The sequence below is a fragment of the Onychostruthus taczanowskii genome, unplaced genomic scaffold (assembly GCF_017590055.1).
Source record: "Onychostruthus taczanowskii isolate IOZ18803 unplaced genomic scaffold, ASM1759005v1 scaffold105, whole genome shotgun sequence".
Taxonomy (NCBI): domain Eukaryota; kingdom Metazoa; phylum Chordata; class Aves; order Passeriformes; family Passeridae; genus Onychostruthus; species Onychostruthus taczanowskii.
Genome location: NW_024497078.1, coordinates 1,539,060 through 1,554,664, shown reverse-complemented (window position 1 = coordinate 1,554,664; position 15,605 = coordinate 1,539,060). Strand labels below are relative to the sequence as shown.

Genomic DNA, 15,605 nt, shown 5'->3' with positions numbered 1-15,605 from the left:
CCTTTCATACTTAAAAATAAAGCTCAGATGAATGTGGACAGACACCATGGAAAATCAAACTAACAATATAAAAATGGAACTTCTCAGCAAAGCATCAGACCATATGCAAACATTAAGTTTACCTCAGCTCCCAAACTGAGAGAGATTATTTCATCTTCAAAAGCAGAATGTGTATCAGTATGAGGGGGAATTCCTGTTAAAAAAAAATCAAAAACAAACAACAAAAAAATGAATACAGTAATGGTAATAATAATAACAACAACAGTAACAGAGTGCTATCTCCATTGGTAAGCTCTATTTCTACAGATGTCTGTATGGAAAGGGAATATAAACAAGGGAATTGCCTTCCAATTTGGGGCAACGGTCTTATGCCCAGATTAGATGGACACAATTAACCTAAGTGTCCTATATAATCAGTAAAAATACCTAGAAGATAGTACAGGTTACTCCAAGGCCTTGCTCACTCCTGGATGACTCCCTGCTGCAGAGAGAAGCTCAAGCACTTGGCTCTCCTTGCAGGCAGTGCAGCTCTCGGCAGCAACACTTACGGTACCTATGGCGATTTTGGGCTTTAGTTTATCCATGATAATATATTTCTTCCTCACTCCCTTCACAGAGGAGTAATTTCAAATCCCTCTTTCCTAAGCAAATGAGTGCATTAAGAATTTCAGCTTCAGCATTAGGACCTGCTACCTCAGAGGCAGGCACTGTTAGGATCAAGTGTGCCTCTGCTTTGCACTTCCTAGGCAAAGCAACATCACTGCTAGGCTATCCCCTGGGTAATGCATCTGTCAGTGTGTGTATGAGTGCATACACATAACTGAGAATTGCCAAAAGGACAGTCATTTTTAAGGGTTTGTTTAGATTTTTCTTTCACATCTGCTAATTGGAAAGAAACTGCCAATCCCTGCAGCTTGTGTCACACATTTTAATGCCAAATGCTAGAACAGCAGTGTGCATGCCACAGCAAGATCCCACCACATGGTGGGGAACGGCAGGCAGCAGTGGAGCAAGGGAGAACAGCAGACAGCTTGGGAGAACTGCAACTGCACCTTCCTGTGATCCACTACAGGCCGAGGCAGAGCCATTCCTATACCATCCAAACTGAAACATTTTTATTTGTTTATTAAAAATTCTACCAAAGTTCATTTTGGGCTCTGTAGAGAACTCTTAAGTTGAAGACAATTTTTTCTGATGTGTCAGTCAGCTCTACAAAGCACCCTTATTATACAGCAGATTTTACATCCAGATGTAAATATTCTGAATTCCATTAGTTTCAGCTAAAACAATACAAGTGTTTTATGAGACCAACATTTAATCTGACAGAAAATCAGTGAGACTTGAAAACCAAGGACAGATAGATACCTGTCTGCTACGGCTCATAACTTCGCCTCAGTACAAAGCACTGAGGCTCTGCTTCAAGAGGCACACTGAAGTCTGTGCAATTCACCGTGCAGCAGAACACTGATAGCTCTCCACACTGTCACCAATAATTCAACCAAGATCACACTGACCCACACTCCTCATTTGACGTATCTTATGTGTGGCCCCTCCAGCTTAGATACTCATAGCCATAACTCACTTTCTAAAATTTTAAGTATAATTCCCAGTGAAAAAATGGCTCAGATCCAGGATGCAGGCAGTATTAATCTGACTGTGCTCTGTGCTCATTCATATCCTAACGATTTGCACTTAAGAAAGGGTATTTTGCTTTGGGCTTGGGTTTTTGTTTGATTTTTCAAAAAAACCTGCTTCCATTCTTGATAGACATGTCCAATTCTAACTAATCTCCTCAGATGTCCCAGCCAGAAATATACAACTGTATCAGTTTAACAGATTGTCAGATACACAAACAAACAGCATCAGCTTTTCAGACCCTTCTTCAGCAGACGCTGTAATAGCTGCCAGACATTAATTTTGAGAGTAAAGCCATTGTTCTTTCTTCCTAAGGACAAATGAGATACTCACCCTGGAAAGCAAGCCAGATACTTAACCTTGATGACTAAGCTTAGCAAAAAGTACAGCACGTGATTTGTTCCCTGTCTCCGTCTCTCTGGGTGCCTCCCAGTGAACCCCAGCCAGTCCCGGGTCGGCAGCCCCGAAGTGACCGACAGCGGGGGGACACTCTCTGGTGCCCCGAGGGTACTGAGGGCGGCTAGGCTAGTCACCTTTGCAGCAGAAGAGACAAAGGAGACATCGGTGGAGGGTAAAAGGCCAACTCTCAAGCAGGGGCCAGTCCAAGGTTTACTTGGAGCTCCCCAGGGGGCCCCACTCCTCAGGGGTGCGCCGTGCTCAGAGTGAGACAAAGGAGTCTCGAGGTTACATTTAAAGGGGGGGAGGAAACCGAGGGTAGATACATTTGCTGACCAATAAAGACCCTCCAGGGATGCAGCCTTAGGGGATGGACATTTGGGATAGCGTATAACATCATCCTTGGGGGGCTGACCCCTGGCTTCGGGCTAATCACTCGACGGCTTTGACTGACAGATCTGGATAGAAGGGATGGGATGCTGAGTGACTGACAGAGAGCCAGGGCAGGGATTTGGGGGATGATCTCAACACAGGAGAATGGTTACACAGGTAGAGGAAGGGGGTACAAAAAGGGGTACATCATCTGGGGAGAATAAGGGGATACAAAATCAAAACTATTACAAAGTATTACAAAGTATAAAAGCACACTGCAACAGTTCCCTACAAGTGTGATTAGAAGCTTTTTTTCCTTCAGAAGCCTCCAGTTTGGGAAAAAATACAAAAATACAGTAACTCCTTACTTCTAGGATAAGGGAACATTGCTTGCATCATACTGAAGACTCCATATATCACATGCACTAACATTATATCATATGTACTAACAGCAGGAGAGTCTCAATTTCTTGGAGACTGTATGCACATTACAGGAAGCAATACAAGTTTGGAGCAAAAAAATGCACTTAACTAGAAGACCAAATATGACTATTTATTCCTATAGGTTTTACAGTTAGTTTTCAAATCATGACCTTGGACTCAAACACCATCATGTTCCATAACAGTGGTATCAAAACCTGCATTTCTAAATCTATGTTTCCATGTGCAGAAACCAGTATTAAGACTTTAGTTTTGACTCAAAGCATCTCTGGTCACAGAACTACACTAAGCAGGCGCTTAAATCCTGTTCCTACACCATTCCACAGTTAGATGCTACACTCTCCTGCTTCTTAGTGAAGTTGTACTGGTTTGGCTGTTATGTAGTTCATTTGCTCCACAGGTGCCTATACAGTGCTATGCTTTGGATTTGTGATGAAAACAGTGTAGATAATACATGGATGTTTCCCCTCTTTCTAAGCAGTGCTTACACAGCAAAGTCTCTAATGGTTCTCATGTTTCCCCATGAGCAAGTCAGCTGGGGGTGCACAAGGAGCTGGGAGGGCACACAGCTGGGACAACTGACCCCATGTGACCAAGAGAATATTCCACATGATCATATGACATTGTGATCAGTATTAACACTAAGGGTGACATTTATCAGGGATGTCATTACTCAGGGACTGGCTGAGCTGGGATTGGCTAGTAGCTGAGCATCACTTGTCTTCCTCTGTTTTGTTTGCTTTTTTTTTTAACTTACTAAACTGTCCTGCTTTCAAGCCATGAGTATCCTCACTTCCAATTGTCTTCTCTGCCTCAGTGAGGGGGGTGAGCAGGCAGCTGCATGGTGCTTAGTTATCTACCAGAGCTAAACCACTATGTAAAAGAAAGAGTTCAAAATTTTTGAGGGACAAATGAACTTACCTTGTCCAGGTTCATACTGATTTACAGTCAGTTGATCAGGTTTATGTTTGATATATCCCTGCTTTAAGCACTTCTCCAAGAATGGGTTGCAAATTTCAGGAAGACCTAGTTATAGAAAGAGAACTGTAAACAAGACAGGACAGCTTTTTACAATAAATATAACTAGGAAATACACAGAAGTAGTTTCATATACATGCAAATCCATCTTTAATGATGATTACACTGCATCTGCTGCTAACACACACATCAGAACTGAGGCCCTAAACTTCAAGTCCAATACTCTTGAAGATCTGAAAATTACAAAGGCCATTCTTCCAAGGCCTCTGCATTCAGAAACAGATTACTCCTTACAAATGCGAACTGAAGTATCTCTACACATAAATCAAACCACATCAAATCAGAGGAAAGGTTTTTACCAATTACAATAAAGAAGATGCAGTCAAAATTATAATGCAGAGTCAGTTGTGCAGAGACCTCTCTAAAAACTTTATTCCCTGGAAATCTGTTATTGAATTACATCAAATATCACCAAAATATCTGCTGAAGTTAAGCTGGTCTTGAAACAGGAATGGAAGGCACAGTCCTCCACTGAAGCTTTGGTTTGCTACTTAACCTGAGGACTTGATTGAAAAATTCTGCTGAAGGTAACACCAACAAACATGTTACTACTATCCCTTCCATGAATCTACTGATTTTTATTCTTGTTTTCTCCCAAGAAGTGTTTATGCTTTTCTCACACATAAAACAGTCTATGAGATTAGAAAACAATTCACATATCAATCTCCTTACAATGATATAGCTTCACAGTTAAAATCTGAAGATAACCAGAATCCTTCTGTTGCATGCCACATCCACCCCAGTACACATGCACCACCTTTAAACACCTTCAAGTTTTACAAAAATTTAACTCTCCTATTTTACTATTTTTAAATCTACAAGATGACTCACTTGCTTTGCTCTGACTCACAGCTTTCAACTACCAATATGAGTTATTGAAACCTTTACAAAATTGCTTTCAGAGCAAAGGAAATTTTATTTCAGTGTGCAACCAGCAAGCTTCAAGCTGGTTGAGATAAATATATACAGCAACATACGTCACATCCCCCAAATAAATTAATATGCAATTCGTAACACAATTGTTTTATGGAACAAAAAGCTAAAAAGGAGTGACAATTACAATCCAAAAAGTCTTAGTTGACCAGAGCTCAACAAAGGGCAGCAACCTCTGGCTCCAAGTGACTGGACAACAAGCTTAAACCACTAACAATAATTTGGAATGAATCTCAAAATTCAAAAGCACTTTTGTGTGTGCTTAAAATACAGCAAAGGCTCTCCTTTAACCAGACTCTCACAGCCATAACTCAGCAAGGCTTAAAGGCTTTATATAATGGTTCAAACATTGGTGCAAAATAAGCACAGTTTAATAGGGAAGTTCTCACCTCCAGGTAATGGCTTGTCTTTATCAACATTATTGTTATCATAGTGAAACTCATATCCGAAATGCTTTACTCTTCTATGCTTTAAAGTCTTCTGGGCTGTAAAAACACATAACTTTAAAGTAAGATTAGACTACATAAGACTGCATGAAACATTGCAGGCAATTTACCATGTTTCCCTATTCCATCCTACCTGTTAAGCCTAAGCGTTCTTTAATTAGCCAGTTAACCATTGTATGTGACCCTCATTCTTCACGCACACCCTTCTGCTTATTATCTTTTGTAATTCATTAAGCATCACATTCACTGCTGTTCTGAGTCAAAGGGATGGTGGTTTTGTATATGCAAGAAGCAGGGAATACCAATTTTTTTGAGCCATGCTTATTGCATCTTTTTCTTGCCCTGATCTCTGAATTTACACCTGATGAATACCCTACAGATACATCAAGATCCATCATTCTCATTAATCAGCAAGTTACACATTAGCTAAGGTCAGCATAACCTTTCGTGTTGCTCCACGGAACAAATTTACACAGGAACTTTGAAGTGATTTCCAATAATTCATTTATTGAAGGATTTAACTCCAAAAGCTCAAGGAAAAGCATCCAGAATGTATGCCTAAGTTATTTTTTTCACATAAAAGACACAGCTCTTCAATTGGACACCAAAATACAAACAGTCTTGTACTTGGCACAAGACACATAAAGAAGTCTTTAATTGTCTCCGGATGCAGGTTTGTTATTCAAGTAAATCCATTCTAGCATATCAATTCAGATCACTTGTCCCAAGGAACTGATCACTTTCAGTACAAGACCCAATTTCTAAAATGCTAAGAGCAGCCACAGATTCATTTCTGACAATACATTTCCCGAGATGCAGACTTTCTGTAACCTGAAACTGCAGGAAAAAAAACAGCATAAAAGTACAGAATGCCTAGATTCCTATAGTTGTACCCACCATTCTGAGTATCTTCATCTCCTTTCCAGTCAATACTCTCCAACATCCTCCTTTCTTCCTCTGGAGAAATAATCTTTTCAATTACCATTAAGCCTGGAGGCAAGCTTGTAGGAACAGCCTTTTGCAAGGAAACTGAGGTATATGAAAAAAAGAGAATTTTGTTACTCTTTGGAGAAATAAAACCTGTGTTCCCTACGGAGATATAATTATTTTGTATGAGAACATAGCACAGCTGTAGAAATGTTTAGTGATACAATGGAGCCCTCACTGTGGTCTTATTTGGAGAAAGAACAATCCCTTTTTGTCATGACAAAACAGGGTAAGTAAGGCCCGAGTTTTGCATCATTGAAGCGCTTTCTAAAATTTTACTGCGTAAGACAAACAAGACTTTACACTATTCAAACACAAAGCAGCTTGTGGCTTTCCTGTACAACAAGACTTTACACTACCCAAACAAAAAACTTCTTGTGGCTTTCCTGTAAAAATAATGGTAAACACAATTTCCCAATCACTTCAGGTTCTACCTGAATTTCATTTTAAATTTGTAGAATTTTAGTGAGTTATCACATCAGCAGATTGCTTCCACCAACAGAGAGTACTCTGTAATCAAATATGTACAAATATGGAGTACAGAACAACAGGTATAGGTGAAAGTAAAACATCACTGATGTTGGGACATTCAGTTTGCTATCCTAAGAGTTCAAAAAAAGCTATCTGCTAGCAGAATGTACAGACCAACACCAGGAACCCTTTTTGCTAGGCACTATCAAAGCTCACAGAAAGAGCAACAGTTCTTGTAATAAATAGCTTATAATCAGCCAAAAACTGGGGAAAAAAAATACTGACGGGAAGGGGAAACAAAACGACAGAAATTTCATTGTGCATATTTTTCTTCCTGGAGCTGAGATAGGAGATTGCAAAACTAGGGTCACACAAGAAATCCAATGAACTGTCCAGAGATTCTCCAGGCTCCTTAATCACAAAACCTTCATGTGCAGTATTGAATGGTCAGGAAATTACTCAGACCTTTATTCCCCTTTTGGTTCCAAGTAATAGAGTTGAAATTAGAGTATCCTAACCTGGAATACAAGGAGCAAAGATTATTTTATGTCCTGAATCTCAGATTCTAGCTTTCATTCTCTGTGTCTGCTTAGGAAAACTAGTGTGCTTTTACCTATATTTACAACCCAGGAAGTAAAAGCAAAAGGAAGCAGTATGCAGGAAGCTGGATATATAGGAGAGCAAAAAAACTGTACCTTTTTCCACAAAATTAATATATAGAACAATGTTTTGGTCACAGTCTTCCAATGTTACTTCCTTTCCATTAAGGGAATTAAAGGCTTTCTTGGCTTCTTCTGTTGTTCTGTATTTCACAAATGAGTATGGTTTATTTGGTGGCATTAAGAGTGTTTCCATTGCTCCATATTCTTCTAGTATTCTGAGCAATTGCTGTCTACTCATCCCATTACCAAGACCAGCATTGGCAATAACCAGGCTCTAATTGGAAAAGAACGAAAAAACAAAACATAAAGAATTTGTGACTATCGTTGGTTCATTTGAAACTAACATTTTACCAGGAGAACAGCACTATAAAGAAAAATTAAATCCATGAGCACTCTTTTATGTATTCTGCACAAGATATTTACATTTCCACGAGCTTGTTATACAAGGCTAATGCAACCTTTGCTTGCCCAGCACATGGTGTGGCTGAAAGCCTTGCAACCTCTATCAGAAACACCTCCTCAGTTAATGCACACTTTGAAGTGGCATGTGTGTGACAAGTGTACTGCAAGCAAACAGTGGCACTGGCACACATAATTTTGGAGGTTTCTGGAACAGCTGGGAAAAGTGTTCAATTAATTCAAACAACAGCATTTCATTTCTCTAAAAAAAACCCAGAAAATTAGGTTTAGAACTGAAGAGGAGGGTCATTAAAAATAAAATTATACACTGAGCACTGCCGTGATTATGCCTATTGTAAAGGTTCTGTTAACATCTCTTCTAAGTGCTGCATTAGACTGTCTGCCAAGGATCATATTTTTCAAGATTTACCTCATTATTAATTACTGCTATTTTCTGGAAGGTTATTGATGAAGAGACCCATGTGTGTAAAGGACATACAGAGGTTCAAACCACTCCTTTCACTTAATCTACAAAGACCCCACTACACAATTGCTGCAGCACATGCAGCAACTGATGATGTAATTTAGAGATAGTCAGACTCTTGCACAAAGCCTGGAAGTATTTTCTACATTCCTGACACAAGTTTACCACTAGCACTATGATTCTGTTTCACATATTACTTATTCAAATGTTCTGTCACTAATAAGGACCTTGCTGGACCCCAAAATTACTCTTTGGATAGACTAGATGGATCATTTGGTACCTGGCACAGTTTCAAGGGGAACAAGTCTCAAATTACAGACCCATTTCCAAGCAACACTAGAAAAACACAGTCTTTGTTCTAAAGAGTTTACAATATAAACAAGATTGCTGAGTCATTAACATCTGTCCATAGTTTGTCTGAAATCTGAGCAAAAATTAAAGCAAATTTTATTACAAAAATGTATAAAGATCTAACTGATGTTTCCATATTTGAATGGCAAGAATTTTCAGGATCAGGATGAACAAGTAAATGGGTAAATGGGTAAACAGGGTAATATGATACTGCTCTACAGTGTTTCAAGCCATTTGTACTTCCTCAAAAATGAGAGAGGGAAATTAGAAACTCTAACTTCCCTTTCTGTCTGCAAGTTCCTGTCACTTTTTGCTACATCAGTATCTGTGAGGTCATTCTCTCATCTGCTATAACTCTAGTGTGGCAGAACACAACAAATCAAAAATCTAAGTAGCTTTCTGCTAGATCTCTTTTCTGCAAAGAAAGAGAAAGCTGTCCCCATTTAAATAGCTCCAAGTCAGCCAACCAGCTCAATTCCCACAGAACCACAGCCTTAAATGTTTAGAGGAAAAAAACAACACGGAAAAGATTTCCCAGATAGACATGTTTTAAACGGGGAGCTTAGATGAGACCAATTACACTTGACAGAGAACCATGGAAGATATAAAGGCACGAAAGTTAAAAGCCTGAGGAAAATAAAAGAAACCACAGAGAAAGAGAATAAAAGTTTATCTACTTCAATAGCATTTCCAATGCTTCCTCCTCCTCCTCAACCCAAGCAACTACTGTTTCAGGTTAAAAAAAACTTATCCAAAGGCCAAAGTCTCTCCATAGACCCTGAACTGCTGAAGTACAGTTCTGCTTTGAAATCAAAGAAGCACAGAAAATCCTCAATCTTGGGAAGTCCATTTTTAAAAACTGCATTTTACACAAGACACATGTGAGAAGAGAACACAGATAAGCAGCATTTTAACACTACCATCAAAATCACAACTACCAGTCACCTGTGTGGCATGGGAGACGCACTTGATGCCCTCATGTCTCATCAATGTATGCTGAGCTCTGACCTGCTTCCTCAATACCTTCTTCTTAATTTTCTGGACTTTCAAATTATCTTCACTGGTTTTAGCTTCCATACTGGTGTTCTGGAAAGCAGAAATAACAACGCATAGTGAGTGTCCTACTTGAAAAGGATCTCTCCCAAAAATAAAGCTTTAAAAAATTGCTATGATGCTTGATTTCAGTTTCCATTTTTCTCTTCCTCTTCACTCCTTTATTCACATTCACAGTATCACTAGATCCATTTGTGGGTTTTAACCTGTCTGCCCCTCCTGTTTTCATACAGTAATTTGAGCTGATTTCCTTCTCTCTACAGTCTCTCCAGAGCAGAACATGAGAAAAGAATTATGTGTGAAACTGACATGAGATTCGTATTGTCTCAGCTTCTCAGTTATTCTCATGCCTCACCAAATGCTTCAGCTGGAGATTAAATGTTTGGCTCCTTTAACCTAATTGCAATCAAGTGTGACATTTGGCCAAACTTGCCTTTCTTGAGAGTAGAAAAATGTGTGCAGTACTTACACGTCCTAGAGCAAGCAACTAGGATGCTCCATGTATCATTTACCGCATCTCCCAAACTTAATGAAAATCAGATTCCTGTTGTGCGAAGGAAAAGAAAACTGTGTACATACATACACACATATATATATATGTATGTATGTATGTATGTATTAAATACTGAATTTCATAGCAACACAGAATTTGCCAACCAGTGAGTACTTAAAGGTCACTGGTATTCTCCAGGTTTTGCTGCATCTTTTGCCACTTTTGGTCATATAGCACCTTCCCACATTTCTTTAAGCCTATATTCTTTTCCTTTATTTTTTTTAATTCCTTCAAATCCAAGGGAGGAGTCCAGATCTCACGTATGATTACGACAAAGCTCTCAGACATTGATGCAGTTTGACTTTATCTCTCCCTATAACATAACCCCTTACCTGTATTTTAGAGTATCTTCTCTTCTTTGCCAAAAATCCTAACAGTATAGCTGGACAATCCAATTGCAACTGTCTGTCCTATTCCATTCTTTTATCATCACCAACCTGGCAACAATCCTTCCATCTTCTGTTCCTGTCAAAAAAATAGTTTTGTTTCAGTTATTTTTAAGGGAAAAAAACAAAGCAAAACTAGGTCAATCTCCCCATATGTAATTATTTAACTCTGTCCACTGCCCCAACAGTCACTCATCCACTTGCATGCCTTCTGGCTTGCATGACTGCAGAGCTGCTTCCCAGTACCTAAACTGCAGACACAACCATGATAATATGAAAATGTACCACAAAAAATGGTAAAAAAATGGTAAAAAACCCCTCATATTAGTATTTGCTACAACTTTGTGTTGAATGACTTGGCAAAAAAATTTTTAAACAAGCACTGATATGCTAGTAAAATTGTTATAAAACATTGAAGTGTTGCACAGGAGCTGTATGTATTCCCTGTGATTGCTGCAGCATTACCATCATCAACCTGCACAACTTTTAGCTGCACTGCACAAGCAAAATCAAAAATCTTTAAAGAGAATCAGAATGACAAAGGCACTCTGTGGCAATAAAGGATTCTAATCCTCCAAAAAGGAGCAGGATCAGTGCTGCCAAAGAACACTCAGTCTTTTGGCTCTTCCTTTCCACTTACTAGTTCATCCTCCTACCATTCCTCTTCCATTCTCAAACACAATTTTACATTGGTCTTAAATTAACTGAAACCCTTGTCAACAACACTTTCCAGCACACATGGCAAGTTACTGGCACGGTGGGCATCAACAGCTCTCTCCTGATATGGTTTCAGATGCCTGCTAACAAGTTTGAGGTTGCACATGCAAGGCCGTAACAGTTTGAACCCAGACGTCCTAGCATTATTCAAGTTTTTACACGTCTGACCACATAAAGATCACATTTATATCTCAGCCTGACCAAAGGGAAAAAAAAGTAAAAACCAAAAAACACTTAATAAATTACTCAGCACCAAAATCCATTCTACCACCATTAGACTCTTGGCATTTCCTAGGATCTCTTAGAGAGAATTCAATCACAACCATGCTCACATGCAGTGGAGGCAAGATGCCTAAGACAAAAATCTCACAAGTAACAAAACTGAAACAGGGCAGAGTGTCAGAAAAAGGAGAAGACTACTACAACAATTATTTCACGTGACGTCAGAAATGAAGTGTAGAGGCTGAAAATATCAATGGGTTATGGAATCAATCTTGATCTCTGCAAAATAAGTTTTATTACAGATGTGTAGGAACTGTCTGCCATTTCCCTTTAAAGCAACAGTGTTCATTAGGGGCTTTTTGCCTATTTTATACTCTGATTTTTTCCCTTCCCTTCCTCAAATTCTTGGTACCTTCTTAAATAATCATTTTCCCTTCCTAATGGCACACTTGCAAACAGGCCACAGCTCTTTATTTGAAAACATTCTCCCTTCTGAAGACAAATAGCTCAAAACAGTTCAAAGTAAGATTCTTCACTTAATCAACAAAGTGTTAAAAACACAGAGAGCAATGGTCCTCTTAACCTTCATTAGTTAAATACGATCAAAAAATCTCAAACTTACTTAAACCAAAAAAAAGCACAGTGAGACACACACACACAAAAAACAAACAAAAAAACTCCACACTAAAAAAACAACACCCAAAATCATAAGATAATTAGAAACCAAGGTAAATGAGAGAGCAAAAATAAAAGTCTCATGAAAAGAAGCACAAAAAGTTTTTATTAAGTAAATTCTCCTAAGTGCATCTAATGGGTTACCCTTACCAAGAGTCAGATGACTTGCAGGCTCCTTCAGGAAGCCTGCTATGACCAAGCTGTACAATTATAAGATTACACAGAATCAAAAAATCATTTAGGTTAAAAAAGACCTGTAAGGCTGAGTTCAACTGTTAATCCAGAACTGCCAAGTCTACCACTAAACCCTACATCCCTAAGCATCACCATCTACACAATTGGCTCCAAAAGGCTTGGCCTTTTGCCACACCTTTTGCCACCTTATTTGGCACACACAGATGAACAAAGGCCCACATCTTTACAGCCTACACATGCACAGGGTCCTCTGGGATGGTGCCAGGCAATCCCAAACTACTCCATAGGAAAGTGACACATCTTTGGCTTGGTGAGTTTACAGAAAGAGAGCGAAAATACAGGACAGGCTAATACTTTGGAACCAGGCAAATTGGATTTTGATGGAAAAACATGGAGGCTATGCACATCACCCATAGCAGTCAGAGCACTGTCATGCAGCCTGCAGAACAGAGGACTTTAAACTGAAAGGGTCAGGCCTCTCCCATAACATCTACACCTCTACATATTGAAAGACTTCACCTGATCTCTGGGGAAAGCACTTCTGAGTTTAGTCAGGCCTTCAGTCAGGTCCTCACAAACGCCCACATTCTCCAGGCAAAAGAAGTCAAGCCGCAATATTTGTTAAACTAGCACAGAAACTGAAGCTGAAAGACTACTTTTTATCCTTTCATAACAACTGAACAAGGGACAGCTGAGGTGTGACTCAGCTGTCTAAACAGCATGCAGAGATGACCTAGCCCACAACATTCAGCCTCTAACCTGCTACTCAAGAAGCTGAAGACCTTCCTGATGTGCTGTATCATGCTTGCCAGCAACACTTTGGTGCCTGCAGCTTCTGAAAGCATCTTGAACAGTAATACCTGCACAGCTGAGACAGCAGAATATTCCCTTGGTCTCTGTCTGAACCAGGTCTAAACTCGGTGTCTTGTCTGTTGTGTCATTACTGTTATAGATACATATTATAATATTGGCTTTCCATAAATATTAAAATTAATACTTTACTAATATTAAAATTAATAATTAATTATGTTGGAAAGTTATGCTGTATTAATCTCTTTTAAGTAGTGTGGTAAATATAGTTTTTAGGTGATAGCATAATATAGAAACTATGTGATACAAGATACTTTTTGTAACTAGCTCAAGGAATGGGAAAGATAATCAAGAAATTTTTCACATTATCCTATCTGGATAGAGATAACAGCAACAGACACCAAGATCCCAAGAGAAGAATTACTGCTTCCTTATCAGGAAAGCTCAGACTTCAAGGAACCAAGAAGACTGATTTACAATATGGGGGGGGGGAAGGTAAAATTAAGCAGAACCACCCTAGTTTTAAAGGAATGTTTGAATAATGTATGAGATATATGAATATGCAATAGGCTATTGCTTTTAAGGGGTAATCCTTTGTTAGCAAGGTGTGTCTTTTGGTGGAGTGCCAGGTACCCGGAAGTCCGTAATTCTTTGCTTTTTATTGTCTCTTATTGTCCTAATTTTTATTACTATTTTCACTACAATTTTCATTACTATTAAACTTTTAAAAATTTTAACAAAAGTGAATGGCACTTTTCACAATTACCAGTGGCTCAATTAGGCAGGCACAGAAACCAAGTCTGCCCTGATTTCTGAATAAAGGAATCACACTCAACTGTATAGAAGTAGGAAACTTCATTTGCTAGGATCCCACACCTCCTTTAGAAAGGCCAACATGACTGCAGAAGAAAAAAGGTTAATCCACTGTTCAATTAATTACTGTTACCACCTAGTTTTACAATAAGTATTTTTGAAAATTATCTCCTGAAAATACACACCGAAAACGGTTTCCCCTTGCAACATGAGCTAAGGTTACACGCACATTACAAAACTGGCCTGAAGTTACTACAGAGGCTAATGTAAAGCTGTAATGCAATGCACGAAGCTCGTTTGCTGTAGAAGCCGCTTCCGAAAACTATTTTTCAGTACCTGGCGGCCGGGCAGAGCAGAGCGGCGGCTGTCGGCAGAGGGAGCGCCGCGATCAGGGATAAGCTGGGATCTTTGTTACTCACTTTAGGCTTGGTTTTGTGCCACAGACACACCACAACAAAAATATAAGGACACAGTATTCACATAAACATCCGGGGGAAAGAGTACATTCGGGAGGCCCTCAGGCGAGATTTAAGAGCCTGAAGGCAGCCGCACATCCAGGCACCGGCACGTCCCCGCGGCTATCCCATCCCACCTCTGCCAGGCACCGGCATGTCCCCGCGGCTGTCCCATCCCACCTCTGCCAGGCACAGCCAGCACCAAACCTCCCTCCCACCGACACCCCGCAAACCCCCGGCTCTGGGCACTCGCCGCAAACAGCAACGACAACAGGAATAACCACAGGAGCGCGTCTTAGAATCACAGAATATTAAGGGTTTGAATAGACCCTAAAGATCAACCAGTCCTAACCCTGGGTCATGGGCAGGGACGCGTCCTACTAGACCAGGTTTCTCAAAGCTTTGAACACTGCCAGGATTGGGGCACCCACAGCCTCCCTGGGCAACTTGTTCCAGGGCCTCACCACCCTCACAGCAGCATCCCTTCTGCTCTGCCCTGAGCACACACAGGGGAGGCTATAAAAGCTATGAGGCAGACGTAGGGGCTGACTTGGCCTTCTCCCCCTTACACCACCTCGTCCAGACAGGGACAGAAATGGAGCCGGAGCCGCGGCCAGGCCGCCGCGGGCTCTGCTCCCCGCACAGGGCGGCACGGCGAGGACAGGAGGGGAGGAGAACCGGCAGCAGAGGCCACCTGCGCTCCCGCGGCTCCCCGTTCCCAGCCAGACCCTTGCGAGGCCCAGACGCTGCAGCCCCGGCCCGGCGGGCGCGTTTACCTGCAGGAAGCGGCCATGACGGGGCGGGCACCCGGCCCCGGCACCGCCCCCGCCGCGCCGTCGTGGCACCGGCCCGCCCCGCTGCCCGCGGAGCGCCGGCGTCGGGGGATTTAGCGACTGCAGATGTCTGTCGCTTTGTTACTGGTCACGGAAGCCAGGCTTTGAGATTCAACAAGGCCAAGTGCCAGGTCCTGCACTTGGATCACAACAACCCATGGCAGCGCCACAGGCTGGGGAAGGACCTGGATGTTGATCTAGAGCAGCTGAACGTGATCCAGGGTGTGCCCAGGTGGCGAAGAAAGCCGATGGCACCCTGGCCTGGATCAGCCCTGGTG

At 40.8% G+C, this 15,605-nt stretch overlaps 1 protein-coding gene across 3 annotated transcripts in view; it reads right to left on the bottom strand.

Annotated features, from left to right (window-relative positions):
• ALKBH8 (alkB homolog 8, tRNA methyltransferase) overlaps window positions 1–15,297 on the bottom strand; it is a 44,540-nt gene extending 29,243 nt beyond the window's left edge. The window contains exons 1-9 of one of the 3 annotated variants that reach the window (XM_041414698.1): window positions 15,271–15,297; window positions 10,554–10,686; window positions 10,138–10,212; window positions 9,561–9,701; window positions 7,415–7,655; window positions 6,159–6,290; window positions 5,205–5,300; window positions 3,766–3,870; window positions 123–193 (exon numbers count right to left, since the gene is read on the bottom strand). In XM_041414698.1, coding sequence (XP_041270632.1) covers window positions 123–193; window positions 3,766–3,870; window positions 5,205–5,300; window positions 6,159–6,290; window positions 7,415–7,655; window positions 9,561–9,692 — 777 coding nt within the window. In that variant the 5' untranslated portion in view covers window positions 9,693–9,701; window positions 10,138–10,212; window positions 10,554–10,686; window positions 15,271–15,297. Of the gene's footprint in view, window positions 1–122; window positions 194–3,765; window positions 3,871–5,204; window positions 5,301–6,158; window positions 6,291–7,414; window positions 7,656–9,560; window positions 9,702–10,137; window positions 10,213–10,553; window positions 10,687–13,175; window positions 13,240–15,270 lie in introns of those variants that run through there. The other 2 variants (XM_041414707.1, XM_041414715.1) reach the window with 2 other exon arrangements.
• Window positions 15,298–15,605: the final 308 nt, after the last annotated feature.